The sequence below is a fragment of the Otolemur garnettii genome, unplaced genomic scaffold (assembly GCF_000181295.1).
Source record: "Otolemur garnettii isolate 467f Iridium unplaced genomic scaffold, OtoGar3 scaffold00010, whole genome shotgun sequence".
NCBI classification, from domain to species: domain Eukaryota; kingdom Metazoa; phylum Chordata; class Mammalia; order Primates; family Galagidae; genus Otolemur; species Otolemur garnettii.
Window position 1 is genome coordinate 1,439,963 of NW_003852405.1, and position 22,740 is coordinate 1,462,702.

The following is a 22,740-nucleotide window of genomic DNA, read 5'->3' on the forward strand; positions in this document are numbered from 1 at the left end:
CAGAAACTGGAAAGACCATAACATTTCCTTTATCCAGCAGAGAAAGTACCTTACCCCACCTCAGCCTCCTCCAAAGGCTCGTCCTAGCCATTTTTACCTAGTGGGCAATGAGCCTGAAACAACTTTTTAAAAAGACTTTGCTGATGATGCTGGAGCCCCTCCCTCCCACTCAATGGCTATGGGCTCCCCCCAGCAGTCTCTTCTCCAGGAGGAGGGGGCTGAGACCAACAGGTCCTATGGTGGGCCCTTTAGGTGTCTGTCTCTGTATCTGCCATGTTATTGTTTTTACTTGCTTTGACGGCTATCTCTCCATCAACTGTGAACTTATTAAAAGAAGTGAGAGACTGGGGGGTCCTAGTCACCAGGACATCCAGGGAATCTAGCATGGGTCCTGACCCAGAGTAGGTCATCGGGTGCAATGGCAGGGTTGCTGGAGGAGCAGTGACTTCTCACAGAGGCCTCTGGATTCAGGGAACTAGATGTAAGGAGACCTAAGGCATGGTGCTGGTCCTTAAAGGAGATTTCTGTTTTTTAGGGAAATGGATGCAAATTCATAGAGTTGGAAGGACAATTAGCAATACTAATAATTGCTACCATTTATTGTTGTCTCTTGGCAGATAGGTGTGTGAGTTCGTTATCCATTATCTTATTCAGCCCTTGCAATAGGACTATTATTAAATCAACTTTTACACATGAGCCAACTGAGGCTTAGAGCTTGATTAGCTCAAGGACCTTCAGTGAGTAAACATCAGAGCCTGGATACACTCCCCTTGTTTTACAGCCAGCAGCCTGAGGCCAAGTGCCAAATGAATGTAACAGCTATTGCTTCTCTGAGCAGTCAGTTCACTACAGGATAGACAGGAAACCAACCTCCTAGGAGATAAACCTGACAGGTACGGCACGGACAGCCAACACAGAAGTCCTCTGGGACCCACAAAGAAATTTAGGCTCAGGCTGAAAAGGAGAAAAAAAAAATGGTAGCAACATCCCCACGTTACCTTCAGGAGGGCACACCAGAGGTTAGGCCAAGGCCATGCTTGGGTGGCCCAGTTAGGGCCTAAAGTGAGGGACATTTGCCATGAATATCCTGTGCTGGGACCATGCCAGAGCAAAAACTAAGAATTGGCCAAGGTGAATAAATGAGCAAATGAATGTACTAGCAATAAGTGTTCCCCAGTGATTAACAGGACAGGGTGTGGAAGAGTGGAAAGCACATGTCCATTGCAAAGGGAAACTTGGGGCAGGTTCTTTACTCATCCTGTGCCAGTTTTCTCATCTACAAAATAGTGGCTCTAATGGTAGTTACCTTTTAGGGTTATTATGAGGCATACATAAGGTATTACACATGAAGTGCCTAGAAGAGTGGCTGGCACATAGCAAGTACTCAATGTTTGCTGGCTACTATTCAGAAAATAAGCCTTCCAAAAACATCTAGTATTGTGCCTAATACCTATTGGCACCCAGTAAGTGGCAACTGCTATGATTAACAAGGGACAGCTCCCATCCTTAGAGTGACAGCCTTGGGATAACCCATCCCTTGGTAGATTGAAAGAGCACTGGATGTTGAGCATGGTTAGCAATAATCAACATTTTATGGAACTCAGCCATATACAAAGGGCCTTCAGATTCTCTCTCATCTCATGAGCCAGATGAGATAGAAGTCACAGAAGTCACTGTGTACAAAGCCACCCCCTCTCTGTGACTTTTCTGTATAGTGACCTGGGTTCAAATAGTCAATCCAGGCCAGTCACAATGGCTCATGCCTGTAATTCTAGTACTTTGGAAGACCCAGGTGGGAGGATTGCTTGAGACCAAGAGTTCTAGACTAGCAACATAGGGAGACCTGTCTCTCTCTGCCCCCAATAAAAAGGCCAACCTGTCACTAACATGTTGTGTGGCAGTGAGAAGGCCCTTCTCTTCCCCAGGCCAGCTCTGGGACCTACAAATGAAGGCGTTCATTTGCTTATGCTTTATGGCCCCTGAAGCTTCGATATTCTGCATTCTTTTGTGCAGGTCAGAGGAGAGACTGGGGAAGTCAAAATGGAAGGGGGACAGAGTCTCAGGTCAGGCAGGTTCAGTGACCTGTGTTGCATCATGGAGTAAGAAAATGAAAATCGGCTTGGCGCCTGTAGCTCAGGGTCTGGGGCGCCGGCCACATATACCAGAGCTGGCAGGTTCGAACCCAGCCCGGGCCTGCCAAATGACAATGACAACTACAACCAAAAAATAGCCGGACATTGTGGCAGGCACCTGTAGTCCCAGCTACTTGGGAGGCTGAGGCAAGAGAATTGCTTAAGCCCAAGAGTTTGAGGTTGCTGAGCTGTGATGCCATGGCACTCTACCACAGGGCAACAAAGTGAGACTCGGTCTCAAAAAATAGTGAAAATCTATCTTCCCCAAAATAAAATCTCAAGTTACATACTTCTATCAGTCCTGGCAAGAAACAGCAGAAAATCTATCATACATGCACAAATTCTGTCAATTCTCTTGTGTAAGTTACTTTGGAGCAAAGGGCCAGCAAGTCACAGAGACTTCCCATCTCAGAGACTGTGTGACCATCAGGAGTATATTGCTGGCTTCCATCGTGCTATTCCTAACCATGTTGGCACATCTGGACCTGTCTCAAGGTTCAGCAGATCATAGGCCAAGCAGGCACCACACGTAAGATCCAACAACGGGAGATTCTCCCCGGAGTGTTTTTCCTTTATAAGTCAAAACCATTGGAGATTTAAGATCCCATACACATTGCCTAAAGTTAAAATTAGGAACCTCCCAGCAATTCTGAAAAGCGAACATTCCTTCCACCAACATCAAAACAGTAATATCCTCTAAGGCAGAGCTAGGCACAGGCAGACGTGACCAGTAGTCCAGAAGCCAGAGTACAGGCAGGGTTCAGGAGGACTTAAACTGACACCTACCACAAAGGTTTTCCTTGCTTCTCCCTCAACCATAGGGGGATCTTGGGCCCTCCAACACTATCTTTCCCACTGTGAGCTGGAACTCCTGAAGGTCTGCTTCCCAGGCTCTAGGCATGTAAGTTTCTTCTCAGTCCTAACCACCTGCCCCAGGGAGGGCCTAGAGGAGTAGATCTTCCATTTGACCTACCTTTCCATCCCTGGCACTGACACTAGTTTGGCTGAGGCCAACTCAAGAATGTGATCCAGAGGAACATGTGGATCCTACTGAAACTACATCAAACCCAGGGTACAGGGTAACTTGTCATCCAGCAATCAGCATTCTGGACCTGGGCTGGAGCAATCCCAGATTAACATGTAGAGTTGCACCAGCTCCCCTGTCTCTTCCGCCTTAGATAGGACAGGCTGGCAAGGACAAGTGGGTGACCTACCAATGCTGGTTGGAAAAGCCACTTTCCAGACCTGGAGGAGATATTCAGAGCCCTGTTTCCCACAAACAAGGCAACGGGGACTATTTTTGCTTCCTTTTAATGAAAACGGAATACAACAACACATTAAAAATCCCAACATGACACAAGAGAATACACACAGATTTATATATAGATATTTACAGGCCCTGGCAAACCAAGAGGAAAAATGGCACCTCTGGTTAAGGGAATCTTCTCTGCCTGACTCAACACTGTCTAAATCAAAGTGCTGAGGCAGTTGCAGAAGCCTCTGCAATTACTTCTGGATAAAACTTAGCTGTTTTATCCAGCTAAGTGTTTTTTAAGAGGCTGGAACGACATCAGAACCCCCCTAAGCAAAAACAATATGCTGACTTCCAGGCCCTGGCCCTAAACCTAAGCCTTCCTCCTTTGTAAACTGACACTCCAAGGGTATGCATGTCTCAGGAGGTCAGTGTGACCCCTTAAATTTAGATGCAATGTGGACTTCCTAGTGCATCCCAGTTTTTCCTAGCCTTAGGCTGATTGTGAAATGAACTGCAACCAACCACGTCTAAGAGAAGAGGACGAAAAGAATAAGGGAGAGTGGATCCCAACCAGAGAGATGACTACTCCTGAGCAGGACGCTGGGAACCAAGGAGAGGGGCCAACCTAGTCTTATCCACACACCCAGGGCTGCTGTGGAGGACACAGTGGGGCTGTGCTGCCACCTGGAGGAGGAGGGACGCAATGCATCCATAAACTAGGACAAGTCCTGCCTGTACCTGGAGATCACTCCTTTCCTTTTCAGTCCCCTGTCCAACAGCCTCACTGTAGCAGCTCTTCCCAGGAAATGGGCTTAGAGAAGACCTCTCTTTCCAACCAGAGGTCATAGTTCATCTGGAAGTCCTCAGGAAGGTCCACCCGCTGGCCCAGCACGCTTTGCAGGCAGTTATCCACTGGCAGGAAGTCAGGGTTGCTGTGGGCCCGGTCATAGCGCCGGGCATTGAAGCGTTCAATGTTGGCACGGAGAGCACACTCTTCTGCCTGGAAGTCCCAAGGCCGGGCATCAAGATCTGAGACAAAGCAGGAAGAACGTGGTTAGAAGCCAAGCCCTGTGGGACTCCCTATGGGTTCACTGCAGCTCAGGTACCAGGTTGGCCAAGGCTGAGAATGTTGATTATCAACTGGGAATAAGATACTACCAAGCTCACCCTCAGGAAGACCAACGGGAATGCTTTCCTAGGCAAAAAGGAGAGTTAAGTACAAGGAGAAAAGCCAGATGCACCAAGAAAGAGGCTTATACTGCAGAGATTATGTAGACCCAGAGAGGGAGAACCACATGTACAATATGCTTCTCTAAAAGTGACATTCTCCCTGGCTCTCTGGGGTCAAAGGCAGGAACCTGGAGATTCCCTCATTTGCTCATTCTTTCTCAATTCCCTGACCAGGTACCATGTGCCAACTTGGGACTACACAAATTCATTAGGCACTGGGAGTGTGGACAGGATATGGTCCTTCAGCTATGGTGGTACATGCCAGGAACTAACAGTGCAGATACAGAACTGCCAGGGTGGATGCAGATACAGAACTCTCCTCCTCCTGCAGAGGAGACACAATGCAGGTAAAAGGAGTAAATAGTAATGCCCAGGCCCAGAAGTGGCTAATGCCCAGGGCCCTGGGTGTGAAGGAGGTGGGCTGCCGGCAGGTAACGAGTCTGTAAAGGAAGCTGGATCAGAGGACAGAGGGGGGAGGAAAGGAACACGAGTAGGTCTCACATGCCTGGTTTCAGAGTTTGAACTCTTAATTCTAAGGGAAGGAGGAAGCCAGTGAAGAATTTAACTCAGGGAAATGACATCACAGGATCTTCATGCTGTAAAGATCATGAGGGCAAAGTTGGAGGCACTGATGGAGGAGAAGAAACTAGGGGCAGGGATGCCAGTCAGGAACTGCCAGAATTCAAGTGGTCAGAACTAAGACAGCTGTATGGGGACAAAAAGAGGGGACAGAGTCTCATGACAAGTTCTACAAAAGTAACGACCTAGAGGGGAGGGGCAGGGAGAAATGGGAATAACCACACACATGCCAAGCCTAGGTAGCTTCTTAAAGTCCTTCCTACAAAAGCAGGATCCGGATTCCTTCCTGTCCCTCAGTGGGAACTCAGTGCAGAGAAGCCCCTGAAGTACCATGGCAGGGAGTGAAAAGTATCACTTTCCCCCACAGTCCTCCACTTCCAATCCTGCTTCATGCAAAGCCTCACCATTGCCATAGGCCCAGTCGTCGTTCAGCCGATGCCGCACCTTCTGGTAGATGGCGGACATCGTCTTCATGTTGCTTTTCCGCCACTGTCGCCCCAGGTACTTGGTTTGCACCTTGAGCAGCTTCAGCACATAGAGCTGCATCATGGCTTGTTTCACCTTCAGGGCCCGCTTCAAGATGGGCGCTGACTTGAACACCACCAGCATCTGGGAAGGGCACAAGAGAGCCCAAAGTTGAGCACAGAAATAAGTCCACACACCACCACTGCTGCCTACCCTCTGGGGGTTATGTGCAGGGTGACAAACTATCCCAGTGTCCCTCTGACTGAACATAGGACTTTAAGTGCTAAAACCAGGAGAGTTCCAGACAAACTAGGATGGTTGGTCACCCTAAGAATGGGTCAGTTTGGAATCTGAAGGAAGCTATGAATTCCTCCAGTGAAACTGCTATGCACATGTACACAGTCTCAAAGGATTCGTGGACCTCCCCTCCCCAAAGGCATCCACAGATGCAGGGTTAAGGAAGATGTTCAGAACCCTGGTTATATTTATTACCAATCAAGATGAAGATGGTACAGAAAAAGTCCTCCTATAAGTGTGGATTTGTTTCAGTACGTAATTGAGACTCTTCTAGCTTCCAGTTCAACTTATCAAGGAAACAGAAATCAGCCCTTAAAATACAAGGATTCAGCTACAGTGAAGTTAAGCGAGGATACAGCAGCAGCAGGCCCTACCCTGGGGACTCCCTGCTCTCAGCATGAAGGGGAAGGTGTGGGGCGTGGCTCTCTTCTTTCCACTCGAAGTGCAATACCTGCTGACGACACTGACTCACCATTGTCCTTGAATGCTTCCATTTTGTCAGCTTGTTCAAGATCCGAAGCAGATTGATACAAGAAAAGAGGTTCCTCCAGCAAAACTGGTTATTGTCACCTGCTTCCTGCAGGGTAAACCCAGCAACAATCATAACCTTCACAGCTGCGGGGTACTCGGCAGTTTCCAAACAGCCCTCATATATATGACCTTAGAATAGTCGGGTCTCCTTGGCTCTACCAGGAGCCCTCTGCTCTCAGAGTAGCCCAGGAACAGACTGTCCTAGAAGTTGGCAGGGGGCTGGGGAGGGGGTGGGCCTCCCTAGACTTTTCCTACAGGAAGCATGGACCATGATATTGGGGGCTGTGGCCTCAGGCTGCCCCAGAGCTGTGACCCTAGAGTCCAGTGTTAAGGGAAGGAAACAACTCTAAGTGAGACCCCTGACAGACTAATGTCTACATTCAAATCTCTTCTGTTCTGCAAAGTCCTTCTCCCTGACCCTTCCATACACCTAGTGTTTTAAAAGACAGGCACTCAACAGTGCCCTCGTCTGGAGGACATCTCTATCCCTATGTTGGGGGAAGCAGGCTTGCCCACACACTACAGGTGGTGAGAACCCAGCCACTTACCAGACTCTCTGCAGTCAGCTCCGGCAGCTCATGTACCACACAGTGAGGGTAATCCAGGACAGAAATGCTACAGAGGGTAAGAAAATCCAGGCGCCTACCATGAGCAAAGGCCTGGGATCTGGCGGAGCAGGTGGGACTGAGTTGGTTCCTGCCTCTCTTCCCTCACTTGGAGCAGAAGCAGGAATCTACATGGTCTGCCTCACCCTAGTGTCCCCAGCATAAGATAAGGAAACATCTGCGATGAGAGAATTTATAACATCCTCCTGTAGCCAAAGACCTACTTCTAATCTTGTTAAGTAAGCCTCTACTGTAGCTTTCCCCACAGCAGTGAATCTGGGGCTGGGAGGAGACTGCTCAAGGAAATTAATTTATGCCAGGCCCTACTGGAGATGGTATTTGGCTGGCAGCTCCCTTATCACCCTGATGAGCAGGCACTGTCAAGTACAGCTGGCACCAGGCAGGGACCAGAATAAGATCAGCAGACAAGCCATTTATAGTGCACGTGGCCGAACTCCTTGGAAAGAGCAGGTGGCCCAACATCGTCTCAAAAAAAGGGGCAGAGCAGCTGGTACCTGTGGCTCAGCGAGTAGGGCACCAGCCCCATATACCGAGGGTGGCAGGTTCAAACCCAGCCCCGGCCAAACTGCAACAACAACAACAAAATAGCCAGGCATTGTGGAGGGTGCTTGTGGTGCCAGCTACTCAGGAGACTGAGGCAGGAGGATCACCTGAGCCCAAGAGCTGGAGGTTGCTGTGGGCTGTGATGCCACAGTGCTCTACCAAGGGCGACAAATTAAGGCTCTGTCTCTAAAAAAAGGCGGGGGGCAGCAGAGGGAGTGCAGAAGTGACAGACAGAGCAGTACTGGAGCCCAGGATAAGAACCTTCCTGCCGGGGCACAGACTGAGTCACCTTCCACTAGACTCAGATTTGACACACTGGGTTCTCTAAAGCAGGTACCTTGTCTCATTTACCTTTGAGGCCTGATGTCTGGCAGAGTGCTGGCTCATAGGTGCTGGGACAATGTCAGCTGATGGACTCAGTGGGGCTGACCAGAGGGGAGTCCTGCTATATGTACCCACCCCTTCCTGGCCCTGGCCTCGTCACCTGTTTTTGGCAGTGATGTAGGACATGATATTTTGATTGAAGAACTTTAGGATCAGTGGGATGCAGTTGGCAAACACCAGGTGCTGGGCCATATATTCAAACTGAAACCAACAGAAAAAATAAACATGCCCCTTGGGAGCTTATCCTCTTTTCTCCAGTGATGAAAGACCTTGGTTGGAGGATCATACTTCAGAACACTCTGTCAAGCAAGGTAGAAGGCCACCTGTTCTTGCAGATGGGGGATGGGAGTGGCACTGAGAGGCCCCAGCCCAGAGGACAGGAGGGAAGGCCCTGTGAGTACCTGATAGACATGGTTCAACTTAAAGTGCTTGAGCAACAGCAAGAGGACAGCAGAAATGGCCTTGACAATGACTTCTTTGTGGCGGTTCACATCCACCCCCAGCTTCATGCTCTGTAACACTGTGGTGCTGAAAACATAATTGCCCGGTGAGCCACCAACATGTGCAGTGATTCTAAGCTCATGGCAGACATGATTCTTGGGTCTCTATAGGCAAAGGCTCCTGCCCCAGCACCCACTCCACAGACATCTCAGAGGTCAAGGCCAGGGCTCTACTCATCAGCCTCCCAAGCAATCTAGCTCAGTAGTTTCTTCCTCATGATGCTCCTAATACATCCTTTCTCTGCTTTTCCCCTCCAAAATAAACTTTTCCTTTTCAAGATCTCCCCTAAGTTTCTGCCACCATATTCACATAAGTTCTCTAAAGTGTGTCCTGTGGAATACCGGTACACTGAGAAATTTTATGTTTGGGGAAAACAGGGTTTTGGAGTCAGATAAACTTAGGCAGCACTGACTTCTATCAGTTTCTTAATTCAGGACTTCTCTCTAGTAATCTTTACAAGAGGAAATATAATATTTAACTCTGGAATCCTTTTCCAAAGACTATCATGATGGCCTAGTGCTCTGTGACCTTCCCTTTGGTAGTAGCCAATTCCTGCCTCCTCCCTCACCTGGGAGCTGGTTTCACAATCCAGGGCTTCAGCCACCCAGGAGCTAGACTCAAGCCGGGCAATATAAGCAGGCAGGCAGGGGATCAGGTCAAGGCCTGGGTCCTTCTCAAAGTAGAACACGATCTTGGTTTGTACATTCCCATCAAAGAGATGAGGTCAAGGCCCAGGGAAGAAGAACCCCTAAGGATTTCACTCTGTCGCCCTGAGACGCTCGCCAGTATTCCAACCGCCAGTGCAGTGGTGAAGATGAAAAGACTTCACACCCAGCTCAGGCTCAGCTGCTCTGGAGAGCTGACAAACTGTCCAGAAGCTTAATACTGTCAGGTGGCTTAGAGGGAGGGTTTTGGGAAATGTCTAATGTAGCCCCATTTATTTTACAGAAGAAGAAATGATGTTCCCCAATTCACTTATGAGTTCACTCAGCAGAGGAGTCTCTACTAGAATCCAGGCCAATGAACCAAAGCCATTTCTCTAGCCAGTGAAACTATTTAATCCAGTACAATGTCCTTTTTTGAGTCAAAAACACCTTGTACCTAACCAGCTGAGAAGCTGGGCTAATAAAGAAACAAACCTAGCAAAAGGAAAGCACCTGCCCTTCCCCCTCTACCCTCTGCCTACAACCTACTGCAGCCACAGGAATGACACTCACGGCATCTCCTCAGGCAGGACGTCAGCCAGGATGTTGATTGAGTCTGTTTTGGCTTTTGAGGTGGGAGCTGCTGCTAGGAGGATCTTCAGGAGGGCAATCTGGGAAGAAGAGCCCATTCAGACACAGGTCTCAGAGGGCCCAGAACCATAAACAAGCCCTGGCAGGCCCTTCTGTAGGTGCTCAGGTGGCAGGAAGGAGTAAGAGGAGGAGCAGAGCCTACTCTCCAGGCCAGGGTCGCGGGGAGGGGACCCCACTGCAGGTACCACTCACCATATATTGAGGCAGGCTGGGGAGCAAGCCTTGGTAGAGGGTTTCTGCAGGGACTTGCTCAACTTCTTCTTCTCCCTTTTAACACAATGGGAACAAATATAAAAGTCTATCCAGACTATTACCTCCTGAGCCAGCTTGCTAGATGGCTGGAGGAGAATCTATAAATACCTATGTACATAATGATAGTAAAGCCTGAATACCTACTGTGCTGGGCATTTTACTTATAATAATTCAGTTAACCCTCATTACAGGGTTATTCCCAGTTTGCAGGCAAGAAAATAAAGCAAGGAGAGAGTCAGTAACATCCCTGTGGTTGCCTCCCAGAGTAGGGCTGGGTTCAGAGGCAGGCTCTTAACTCCTGCACTAGGCAGCACCACCTGCCTTGGGAGCTGGACTAGGAGCTCTCTGAAGGCAGGGGCTGGGCCCAGCACGATGCCTGAGAATAGCTGAGGATCCTGTGAGCTGAAGACAACCCCCACTCACCCCTGAGAGAGGAGAGCGAAGGTATTCCTCCTCCATCTGCGCCTGCACCTCTGCGATAGACGTGTACTTGTGCTGGGAAGAGACGGGAAGGGAAAACAGCCCTCATTCTCTGGCCAAACTGCCTGACACCCTAGCAAAGACCGCATGCATTTTTCTTCAAACACAATCTTCTGAAAGATCCCTAACTAACATCCTAAACCCCAAATATTTTTCTAAGTGGGGACCCACCTCTTACAACCATAGTAAAAAGCCCCCAGTAGATTAGAGAAAGGCAAATTAGAGGAGGAAGAGCAGTTTTCAGATTGCTACAGTGACAGGAAAAAAGTTATTTAAAACAAAATCAAGTATTCAAAAAGCCTAACTGCACAGACTACTTAGTACTACAAATTCCAAAAATATATTTCTATATAAAAACATATAAACAGTGTATTGCCAGGGAAACGCCTCTCCCCCACTCTTGATGTTCCCTCCCATGCAGAGGGACATAAATTTAACAAATGCTCCTAGTCTCTCCTTGATCCTTCTGCACGCAGTCCTCCCCTCTCTGATTAGTGAGCACGGAAAGGGAGATAGCAGTCTTAGTCTGAGCCCCTTCTCTTTTCTCTTAGAATCTGCCTGCCTACCAAGAGCCTAGGCTTAGCAGAGCCCCCAGCACTGCCTGGGGCGTAGGCAAGTCTGCCTGATTCTGGCACCATGGTATTAGCACGTTCCTGTGTTCTTAAGCCTCTTTCTCCAATCACTCTGAATTATAAAGCTGGCACTGCAGTCTCCATCTGCCTACTCCTCTATTTCAACTGTTTCAGAACGTGGGTAAGGAAAAGTGAAGGTTATTTATTGGGCTCCTTAAAACTCCAACAACTATAAGTAATATGTAGTATAATCTTTAACCCCTCCCCCAGTCATTGCCAAACAAAAGCTCAACAAAAATGAGTAAGAACTGTTTTTGAGCGTAGTCTGCAGTTCACCCAGGCCTCCACCCCAGGGTTCTGCCACCAAACAACAATCTTAAAAGGCTTCTCCCTACGGGCTGGTCTCACTTTACTCACTTGGGACCAAAGCAGGCCAAAAGCTCACCCAGAGCCACTTACCTGCTTCAGAGTCTTGATGCTTTCGTGGATTGGTCTGGGAAGCCCCACTACTGTGTTTGTGTCACTGGAGAATAAAGAAGGCCCTGTGTTGAGCCTAGACATCAATTCACCTGAACCCGAAACACCAAAGGCCAGAAGAGTGAACATCAAAATGAACTCAGAGGAACTTACCTGCCTAGAGTGTAACCTATGAACTTGCTACGGCTGGACTCGAGAAACATCTCAATGTCTTTCTCCCTGCCAGAAAAAGAGAAAAAGGTTTTTTATCAAACACTATTTCAAGGTGTCATAGTTAACAGAAACCTAGAAGGTCCAGAAACTGTGAAGCCAGGAGAAGAAAAAGTCTCCCATAATGGTTTTTCTCTTTGGAAAAAGAAAAAAAACCGAAAAATCCAAAATAATTTTGGATTAAAAAAATCAAAAATAATTTTGCTGGACCAATAACCTATAAATATATTATGTATAACTAGTTCATTCATAAAATTGAGGTGGTCGCCAGGTGTGTTGGCTCACGCCTGCAATCCCAACACTCTGGGAGGCTGAGGTGAGTAGATTGCCTGAGCTCACCAGTTGGAGACCAGCCTATGCCAAAGCGAAACCCCACCTCTAAAAATAGCTGGGAGCTGTGGCAGGCGCCTGTAGTCCCAGCTACTGAGGCAAGAGGATTACTTGAGGCAAGAGGATCACTTGAGCCCAAGAGTTTGAGGTTGCTGTGAGCTATGACTGACTCCACAGCATTCTACAGAGGGCAGAGACTCTGCCTTAAAAAAAAAAAAAGTAAGGTGATACATCAAACTTAAACGCACACTTTATTCAAACAGTAATAACAAGTATGACAGCAGACTTTCTTAAATATTTAAAATTTTAAACAAAGCTATAAGCTACTGTTTTTTCATCTGGGTCCCATTTTCCTGTTCCAAGCAATTGGCATACCTTGCATTTCTGATACATCACATTCCCTTCATAGATCAGTGCAAACCGAGGCTTTACCTCGATCAAGAAAGTGACTGCCATGTCCTCTCACATGTTCACCTAATTTGTAAGTTGTTCAAGCTTATCAAACAGATATCATTTATGTATCTCCAGGTACCTTTTCATCCATCTAGTCATCCACATATGCCGTGTATCTCAAACACCTTAATTATGGTTCTAAAGAAACTTCGTGCTAGGCAGTGACTCATGCCTATAATCCCAGCACTTTGAGAGTCTGAGGCAGGAGGATCACTTGAGGCCAGGAATCCCAGACAAGCTTAGGCAACATAGTGAAACCCTCGTCTCAACAAAAATTTAAAACTTAGCTGAATATGATGGCACAGGCTGTGGTCCTACCTACTCAGGAGGCTAAGGTGGGAGGATTACATAAGCCTAGGAGTTACAGGCCATATGACCTATGATCTCACCATTGCTCTCTAGCCTGGAGACAGAGTGAGAATACACAATGCCAGGATGGATGGGGATGGCTTCACTCAAGTGCCCTTGTTTTAATTTTTTTTCTATCTCCCTTCACTAGCGTGTCTAATCAAAAGCTAGTATAAATTACTGACTCAGGAGCCTTATGAGGGCTGCTTTATGTGAAACTCTCAGTCTAGCACAGGGCACTTTAAGAGAGCCTTGTCCTAAAGCCTGGTCTGGCAGAGGACTTCTCATGGTGACTCAGGGTAGATGCCAGGACTCAGGGTGGGGGACTCCTAGCTTTAGGAGCCAAGAGTATTCTGGAATTCTGAGACTCACCTGACCTTGGGAGCCCATGGGAGTCCCTTCGGGCAGGTAAGCCTGTCAGTCTGGGGGTGCTGTAGTGGGGGAGGCATCACCTCATCCCGCTCAAGGGGGAAGGTCTCCCCCTCTAGGCTGTTGTCATCGTCATTTTCTTCTTCCTCTTCTCGAGAGTCATCAGCCTTGTAGGGGTCCCGCTCATTAAAGGCATCTAAATGGTCCTGCTTTATCAGCGCCTAAAAACAAGGAAGGAATATGAGACGAGAGCCAGCTGATGAAATGACACGAAGGCTATGTTAACCAGTTTGATGGAAGTGTTTCGGAATGTGTGTGAAAACCCCACACTGTACCCCAGAATAGCATTAATGTACATAGTTACCACTCAATAAAAAAAAAAAGAAAAAAAGAGCCAGCTGATGAAACAGGAAAGGGAAAAGCAGTTAGAGTGGACACAGCACAGAAAGGTGCTGGGCAGAGAACCAGGAACAGTGGAAAACCAGACAGGAGTCACATTGGGACCAAATGATAAATCAATTCCTGCTCTAGTCTTCAAAAATGCCATATGTTGAGTATCCACTATAAACTGGGCCCAGGGCTGGGGACAAAGTGTTCCTACTGATCAGGAACTAGCTGACCAGAGACAATGTCGAGCAGCTCTGCTCTTCCTCACTCTAGGGTCCCTGCTGCTGTGAGCACAACCCACAGGAGTCACAGGGACCTCTGTCACCCTCACCTTGTGCTCCCGGCGGCCCCGTTTCTGCTGCTGCTCAATCAAGTCTGAGGCAGACGCTGGTGGAGAGGCAGCCCTCATGTTTCGGATCACTTTGATGCTGTCCTCAGGCAGGGGGGGAAGGCCCAGGATGGTGCGCTTCTCAGCCTTCATGCTCTGTAGCTCCTCAAAGCCGCCCAGTGTGCACTGTGTCCCAGACAAGGGTGCAGAGCCAGGGTCAACATGTCTACAAGGCCAGTCTCTGATCACTGTGTCAAGCTTGAAAGTACCCATGACACCATGACCTGCATCCTTACAGAGACCCGCACAACCTCTGAATCAGCAACTAAAGCCATCCCAAAGGAGGATTTGGTGACACTAGCAAGGGAGAGTAGAAACTCAGGCTGACTGAACCTGATGCACAGAGACCTTTAACTCTGCACAGACAATATTCTCCAATTCTAAAAGGGCAGCCTAAGGAACCTAAGCCCCAGTTCCTAGAACAGATGGTGAGATCCATATGCTTCAAAAGTTGTACATGTCAGTCTTTCAAAGCCAAGTTGGAAATACATTGTTGGTTGCTCAAATTTAAAGGGGAAAAAAAAAGCTTCATCTAAACACGTCTCTAGAAGCTAAACCCCAGCACTGCACAGCAACTTTGGGTTGCTTAGTATCACTATTTCTGGGCATGTCAGCTTTCCTCTCTGGCTTCAGTGAGGCTTTGTGAGGGATCTTTGTGACCAAGATAGAGTGTGTAGATGACCCTTAAGGGGCCTTAAATTTACAAAGCCCTGGCTCCACAGAGCTGAGCCACTCTGAAGGGAGCGGGAGCCCCAAGACAAAAGGAGTCCAAATTCTAGCTCCATTTTCTCCCCAGGTTGTTCCTCCCGAGGAGAAGGTGTCCTGGCACAGCCTGGGCCTGGCTGCTGACAATGTCGGATGCCAAGTGTGGCAGCCAGCCCACCCCAGCACCCATACCCTTCCTTGCTATAAACGCCGTCATGTTTCACACCATACCCCGAGGAAACCAGAGGCCAGCTCACGGTTCACTCTTACTTTCTTCAAGTGACATCTGACCAAGGAGCCCCAATTATACCAGCTCTAACTTTGCCTCAAATCCCTTTATAAACTCCAGGTTCAAGAGCCGCTCCTGAGAAGCTGCTTGTCTGGGGGAGAGCTGTTCTGTGACTGAGCAAATAACTTCCAGGGGTCAGAAAGGCCAAGTCCTCTGGCTGCAGTGGGCCTGAAGTGGCACTTCTTTTGTCATCTCCTTCCAAGAGCTTTTTTTAATAATTTATTGTTTTTAACAAACTGGTTATATAGTCACACAATTCAATATTCAAAAGGATATACAAGCACAAGTCTCCCTCCTGCCCCATTCCCCTAGCACCTGAGTCCCCCTGCAAGGAGGTGCTCACCAATACTGTCTTCCAGAGCAGCAAGAGAACTTTCTTCATGGGGAAGTGAGGGGCATGGCCACTGCAAAATTTGGTCACCATCCCAAACAGCATGATGGCAAACGGCTCGTTGTTGTACAGCGGGGAGCCTGGAGGCAACACAAAGGTATGAGGACCACAGGCAGCAAAAGGAACCCTCCCAGTGCCTCCAGCCTCAGTCTCAAAGTGGGGCCCCGAGAGAGGATCCCCAGGGTCCTACCCAGCTCCGCTCTGAAGGTCTGCCGCATAGTCCTCCACTCAGGCTTGTCTCCCTCACACTCTTGGTGGACAGTCTCCACAATCAGGTACATGATGTTGAGCAAGACCCTGAGGATAAGAGCCAGCTCATGCCGGAGCAGGATGGGGGATCAAGGGAGTACCCTGGGCTTCCACACCTCCCAGCTAATGTGAGAAAAGCCTGTGCGTAAATGCTAACTGGTGGAAGGGAGGCCATAATGCAGAGAAAACTGAGAAGAGAGGTGAGGACCTGAGCATTCCACAGAGCAAAGGAATGCTTCAGTCTTCCCCCCAGTGCTTCCTTCACTGGCTCTTGTTGCTCTGGCTAGGGCCAGATCTTACTCTGTTTTTGTATCTCCAGTGTATAGCAAACTACTGAGTCAAAGCAGGTGCTTAATAAATGGCTACTGGATGAACGAATACAAATAATAAGGGCCGAAAGCATTTACTGCCCTAAACTTCCTGGAAAGTAAAGAAAGAAACTGGAAAGAAACAACAGAGTGGTAGTCAGCTACGGGGGGCAGAGCAGAATGGGGTCCCAGTGAGAACAAGGACAGAGTTTACAGTGATGGAGAGAAAACAAGCAGCCAGGAGGTGACACTCAGAGACCCTAACTCTAACAGGAAACACCACAAACACCCAGTCTGAAAAACTTCCAAATTCATAAAAGAGACAGATTTCAAACATCAAAAATGAAAAGGTAATCTTGTTTAGCTAATACTTGCTAATACTTCCTGGGCAGCCATGAACATTATGAAGTTGTCAGGGCCAAGCCAACACAGACGGAGAGATCAAGCTGTGCTCATGAGAAATTGGGAGTCCAAGGAACAACATCACGTGTTCCACGCAAATATGAAATACTGACAGAAGTGCGGGCAGGGGGCCCACATGTAACCACGTCTCAGTTAGGTGGCTTGACCTTGGGCTGCCCAGAACCCCACCTGGGAAGAGCCCTACGGCAATGCCTACAAATCACTGCCAATGAGCCCCTCACGCCTGCAGGTTAATGTGCAAGGAAGGAATGCATGTACTGTGAGGGAACCCAAAACCCCCAATGCCCCGCCCTGCCCTCATCTCTGACTAAGGCTTGGAGAGCCCAGGCTCGCTGCTGGCCTCACCTCAGGTCTGTGCTGTCAGCCAGGGAGATGGCAGGCTTCCTCACTGCACTGCTGCAGGCGGCACTGTTGCTGCAGGAGAGATGTGAGAGTCGACACCTTTTCCCAGAAGGAAAGTAAGTGATACCCCAATAAGTACTGCCCAATGGGGGAACAAAATGCTGAGATATGGGCTTAAACTATACAAGCGGCTCTAGGAAACAATGGTTAAGAACTCAGTTTGATTCCTGGCACTAACTGTGCCTCAGTTTCCTCATCTGTAAATGGGTATAACAGTACCTGTGTCATTAACATGAATTAGTACATGCAGTGGCCTTAGAACAGTGCCTGGGGCATGGAAGCACCAGTGAGTGCTCTTGGCTATTATTATTGATGGTGCTATCCTTAGATGAGCAGCAGCACAACTGCCCATCAGACAAAAGGCATAAGTAACAGAGGTTAGGGCAGACACTGGCTTGTGACTAACTTACTACCAAGGGGAAAACTGCAAAGTATATACAATGGAGTCTGCAGGTTCAAAAAAAAGTTCAAAATGAGAAGCCTCCTTCTAAGTGGGCACCCAAGGCCTGGGCAAGACTTACACTGTCTGTGTAAAGCTCTGGTGTTAGGGAGCTGCAGGGACCCATCACTAGTCTCCATTAGCACTCGAGGTACTGGTGAGCAGCTCCCCCGTTATTCAACCTGGGTGGTCAGCACAGAGCCAGGACCAGACCCTCAGCCCCACATTTGGCCATCTCAAAGTTGTGTAACCCCCTGTCCTCCTCCCTGCCCTGCCTCCCTTCCCTATTCACACCCACGAAGAAGTGCTCACTCTATTTCCATGTTCAGAAGCTCCACTAAAGCATTGAACGTGCCAACCTCCAGGAGCAGAAAGATGTTGTAGCGCATCCAGGACTGCACCTCTGCCTCCGAGCTGCACTCCCCGAAGGTGCCTGCAAACACAGGGCACAGGGCACAGCTCACGACCCTCCCTCCCCCCATATGGCTGGGCAACAACACTGGCAGAGGTGCTGGGGTCCCTGGGGAGGCCCACTCAGTACCTTGGGCAACATAGAGGATTGCTCGAGCCACCTTGAGTCTCTTCTCCCTGGCAGTGACTTCCAAGCCATCCAGGAGCCTCATGGCATGAGTACGGTGCTGGTTGGTGTCCAACTCGGTCCACTTCTTGTCTGTCACTACAAGGCAAAAAAACCAGTTACACCTGAGCCCAGAAAAATCCTCACAATGAAATGTATCCAGTGTTGACCCACCAAATTCAGGACTGCCACAGGACCAAAAAGACAAGCTACTTTCTATGTAAGGGGTCAATCTGAATTTCTGAATTGAGAAACTGGTATTTGTGGTGTAATTTAATCACAAGAAGCTTCTCCCCCCAACCCAATACTCACATTCTAAAAAGTCACTACTACAGTGCCCATAAGCTTACCCTAAATATCATACCTAGCCCTGAAAAATCATGGTTTAGCAGATTTACAGGCTACTCCAGGATGTCTTAGGTCATTCAGATGCCTAAGAGAAACCCTGCAACTCCCGTGATGCAGGGCAAACGAACCAAGAAGTGGGGGAAATCCTCTCACCATGAATCCGGAAGTCCTCCTCAAAGCATTTCCGATTCATCAAAAATTCTGGCCCTTCTGTGTAGCTGTAAAGTTCTGTCAAGAACAAAGTCTCATCACTGCCAGCACCATGTCTGCATTCCATATGAGGTTTCACATGCGACAGAGAAGGGAAGGTGTTTGCTTTCACTCTCAACTCTGTCTCTAAGTCACTGTGACTCTTGGACTATGCCCTCTAATTACTCAGAGGGTCTTATTGTAATGCTCTGATGTGCACAATAGAGAGAATGCTGACTGGCCTTGCAGGGTATATACCCAGCATGCCACGGAGGAACACATCTGGGTGCTTCCAGTGTGATGTGCATCTAACCTACCATGCCATGCCAGAGCTGACCCCCTCCCAGCACACATAGCTCTCAAATGGCTGCTACCTCAAGTAGGAACTGTACCACAGAGGCTGGAGAAGCAGCTCACTCTGACCTCACATTAAGTATGAATGGCAGTGGCAGCAAAAGATGTGCACAGATGTACATAACCCACTGCCACAGGAGAGACCAGTGTCAGAGCCAAGTGTGTGGCCAAGAAACATCACTGACTGTCTCACAGTGGGACTGGACTCCAGCCAACTGAGATGACCACAGAGACACTTCATGACAGTAAAGGACAACCCAGTTATGAGATATACAAGGCTTGAATCTAATGATTAACCTATTTTTTTATGTATCATTGAGAGAATTAACCAGGGGGAAAAACGAACTGCAAAATGATATTCAGTCTTAATTTTCTTAAAGACCAATGAGGAAAAAACTACCCCCCAAATAACATAAAGTTGTCAGTTGTTTACCTGACAACTCTGCCGCCCACTTGTCTGTGTCAGCATACTCAAACTCAAGGTCTGGAGACTCAGAATAACCCTGTTGAGGAAAGGAGAAAGCTTTATGAAAAAGATCATGCTGATTGTTTTCCAAAGGAAGAGATACATATTGTTCTAGAGATACTGCTCTATTAAAAACTCCATCACCTCCACTTTTTTGAAGTTTTATCACAGTATCTTATCTCTTAGGCTAGATCAATTCTCTTTAGTAAGACCTCTCAGAACACCTTATACTTTGTCTTCAGAGCACTTGTAACTTATAATTACGTAGAAATGTAATTTGTTTACCATCTGCCTGTCCATAAGACTATAAGTTCCTTGAGACAAGGAACTTTGTTTGCTTACCAATGATTTCATAACACCCAGCATAGTAGTTGGTATGAATAAGGGAATGGTTTATACTGAAATCAGTATCTGTTACATTAATGAACACAAAGCTGCTATGTACTTTGTGCAGTGAATGACTGTTTCATATGATGCTAAGATTCTAGCAGCCTTATTTCTTTCTGGCTAGTGGGTTATCAATAGCTCAGAACAAAATGAGTATTGAAACCCTCCACTTTCTTGATCTTGTTTCATATATCAGTGAGAAAGGACAAAGAAGGCACTAGTGGAACAGATCAGCTTCCCTCCCATACACAGGAGAGAATATGACAAAGAGAATACGTCTACTGCTGGGGATAGGTGATTACTAAGAATACACCACCCTGGAAACCTAGCACTGGGAAGAGAGAAGTTAGGAAGACACAGGTATAGTCCTCAGGCTTAATTACAATCTGCTTGAAAGAGAAAGACGACCCACAAAATGACATCATATACCCCCAAACAAGAACTCCACTCCTTGTGTATGCTTTCACAAGTTATTGAGCTTCAGTTTCTTCACTCATGAAATGGGGATGACAAAAATCTACCTTGAAGGCTTTTAAAGACTAATCAAAATTATGCAGCACATAGTGGACTCTCAACAAATGTCAGCCTTCCTGTACCTCTAGGCCAGGCGTCCTCAAACTATGGCAGGGCCACATGTGGCCCACCTAGGTCAATTATCCAGCCCGCGGGGTGTTTTTACCACCGCTGCCTGTCCTGCTTAGTAGCCGACTTGTCCAGGGGCCCGAAGTCCGGCCCTCCAACGGTCTGAGGGACAGTGAACTGGCCCCCTTTTCAAAAAGTTTGAGAACCCCTGCTCTAGGCATTGATTAGGCTCCCAAACAACTGATTTCAGCGCTGAATTAAGCATCAGCATCTCTAAGGAAATAGATTTATCCAGGTCTCTCAGCTTAAATGTGTCCATCTGACTGCCCTTTCACTTCTTAAGTCTACGTGAAAATTAAACGGTAAAAAGAAAAATTAAAATGCATCAGAAGGTATTTATTTGACCCTTCAGAGCTACTGATGAAAACTTTAAACCATTTTTCAAAAGGATAACTCCTGTCATGAGGAAGGTGAACTGACCCCCATCAATTTCAGTCAGTTTAGTGACCTCACTTCTGCTGACATCGCTTTCCGCTTACATCACACTTGACAAATCATTAAGCAGTCATCACTGATAGATCATCAGCCCACCATGCAATGGCTCTGACAAGGTCTGTTTCTTTGCTTTTTCAAATAATTCACTTCGAGCTCAAATTTTGTCTGTTTTCGAGTTCCCAATTTTTTGACATGTTTTATCAGGCTTTTGGGCTTGCTAACAAAAATCAAACGTTTAAAGGGAACTGACTTCCCAGGTGTAAAAAGAGTATCTTTACTCTTTCGTATGAGTTGGCATTATATAGTTCAATATGGAATTGCTCTTATTAACAAGTGCCTGGCTGCCGATTAGCCTCGGAGACCGCATAGTAAGTGCTCCGGGAAACATGCTCATTAGAAAGCCCTAAAACGCGGCGACATGTGTATCTTCATTCATGAATTCTGCAAAGGGAGGAAGTGGGAGGAATTCTTTAACTCAGGGTGAGGTGAATAGTCAGCTCCAGACTATGGTGTCTCCGGAACGGAAGCAAGAGAAGGGAATGCTGACCCCCAGAGCACGTTTAAAATGTATATTTCTGATCTTTACAATTCAGTATCAGGTGCACTGGGCACACACCACCCACCAGGCACTGTCTGTCAATCCATGGCCTGAACCTGCATTGGCTAAGGTCTGAGGAACAGGGCACGTTTCCCCTCTAACTCTTTCAAACCTTGGGCGCCACAGTACGAACAGTGACAATAATTAGCTCTGTCAGGCTACAAGCGCCTAAACCCTTCCCCGCCCACACGCACAGTCCCCCGCGCGCTGCGGAACCCACAAGCCGGCGTCTGGTGCCAAGGACCAGAGGCCGAAATGATTAGAGGCTGGGGACATGCCGCTGGTCCCCTGGAGCGCACGCAGACCACCGACTCTTCACCCCTGAACTGGGGCGGGGGCGGCTTCCCCCGAGGCGACGCCACAGCCTGGGCCCCGAGGGCGCAAAGGAGTGGTTACCGGCTCGGGGAGGGGGTCCTCCCAGTCTGCCGAGCTCTGGGCAGGATCTCGGTTTCACGCCCCCGATCAGGGGAACTGCCAGATTCCCTTCCTGCTCCTTTCGCTGTAAAGTGACAGCTCCCCAGCCCGGCTGGGCCCGGCCCGGCTGAACCCTCCAGGCAGCCCAGCTCGTCCCCGAGAGCGGACCCCCGCCGCCTGCCGGCGTAGCCTCGCCCCCCGAAGCTCCTGACCTCCGAGTCTTTGCGCTGGTTTCGGTTGAACTCTCGAGCTTTGCCTCCAGGCAAAAGGCCCCCGCCGGCCCGCGGTGCCCCAGGTGGAGGCTGCGCGGCTGCGGGCGGTGGAGGTGGCGGCGGCTGGGGCTGTTTGTTATTGATGATCAGCGGGCCGGGACTGCCGGTTGCCGGCTCCATCTTGGCTGCTCCACACCCCCAGCTCAATTCGCGGACAGTGGTCGTGATGTAATTCTCGCGAGATTTTCTCCAGGAACGCTCTCGGGTGCCATGTTAAGTGTGGCGGCAAGTGTAGACGCCATCTTGGTTGTCCAATAACCCGCGAGATTACTTTTGTCTGAAATCCTTCACTTCTTTGTCTTTTAGGTTCTTCCCTTCCTTCCAGTTCTGGTTTTGATGCCATTTTATCAGTGAGGCCTCCCTTAGCTCGTTCAGTCAGTTCAGTTACCCCTTCCTTCCTCCAACATCGCCCCATAAATGGCTTTGGGGATATAGCAGTGTACAAAATAGATAAGATCTTATTCTTCAAGAGTTACACTTGTGACAAGTGCTCATCATTCAGTCAACAACGTTTTATAAAGGTCGCCAATGCTCCAAGTAGTGAGACAGAATAGGGAACAAGTCAAGTTTCTGCACTAGTGGGCCAAACAACACGAACGATTGTAATGTTAGAGAAATAGGGTTAAAAAAAAGTATTCATGACACTTGTTAAAGATGGTAAGGCAGACGTTATTTGAGGGAGCCCATGGGCATAGTTATAGGGACCACACCAATAAGGTCCTGCAGTGGGGAAGAGAGACAGGGGGTT

The 22,740-nt window shown here is 48.2% G+C and overlaps 1 protein-coding gene across 1 annotated transcript; it reads right to left on the reverse strand.

Moving 5' to 3' along the window:
- Positions 1-3,427: 3,427 nt before the first annotated feature.
- STRIP1 (striatin interacting protein 1) lies at positions 3,428-22,143 on the reverse strand. The gene is made up of 21 exons (XM_003784051.1): positions 21,933-22,143; positions 19,212-19,281; positions 18,389-18,463; positions 17,852-17,986; positions 17,623-17,743; positions 16,815-16,883; positions 15,680-15,786; positions 15,442-15,569; positions 14,048-14,230; positions 13,333-13,550; positions 11,773-11,838; positions 11,602-11,665; positions 10,514-10,585; positions 10,031-10,105; positions 9,761-9,858; positions 8,444-8,570; positions 8,143-8,243; positions 7,038-7,104; positions 6,431-6,535; positions 5,601-5,805; positions 3,428-4,416 (listed from the first exon to the last, which is right to left on the reverse strand). Exons 1-21 carry the CDS (start codon positions 22,110-22,112, stop codon positions 4,169-4,171), a joined length of 2,514 nt encoding a protein of 837 aa, XP_003784099.1. The 5' UTR covers positions 22,113-22,143; the 3' UTR covers positions 3,428-4,168.
- Between the last annotated feature and the right edge of the window lie 597 nt (positions 22,144-22,740).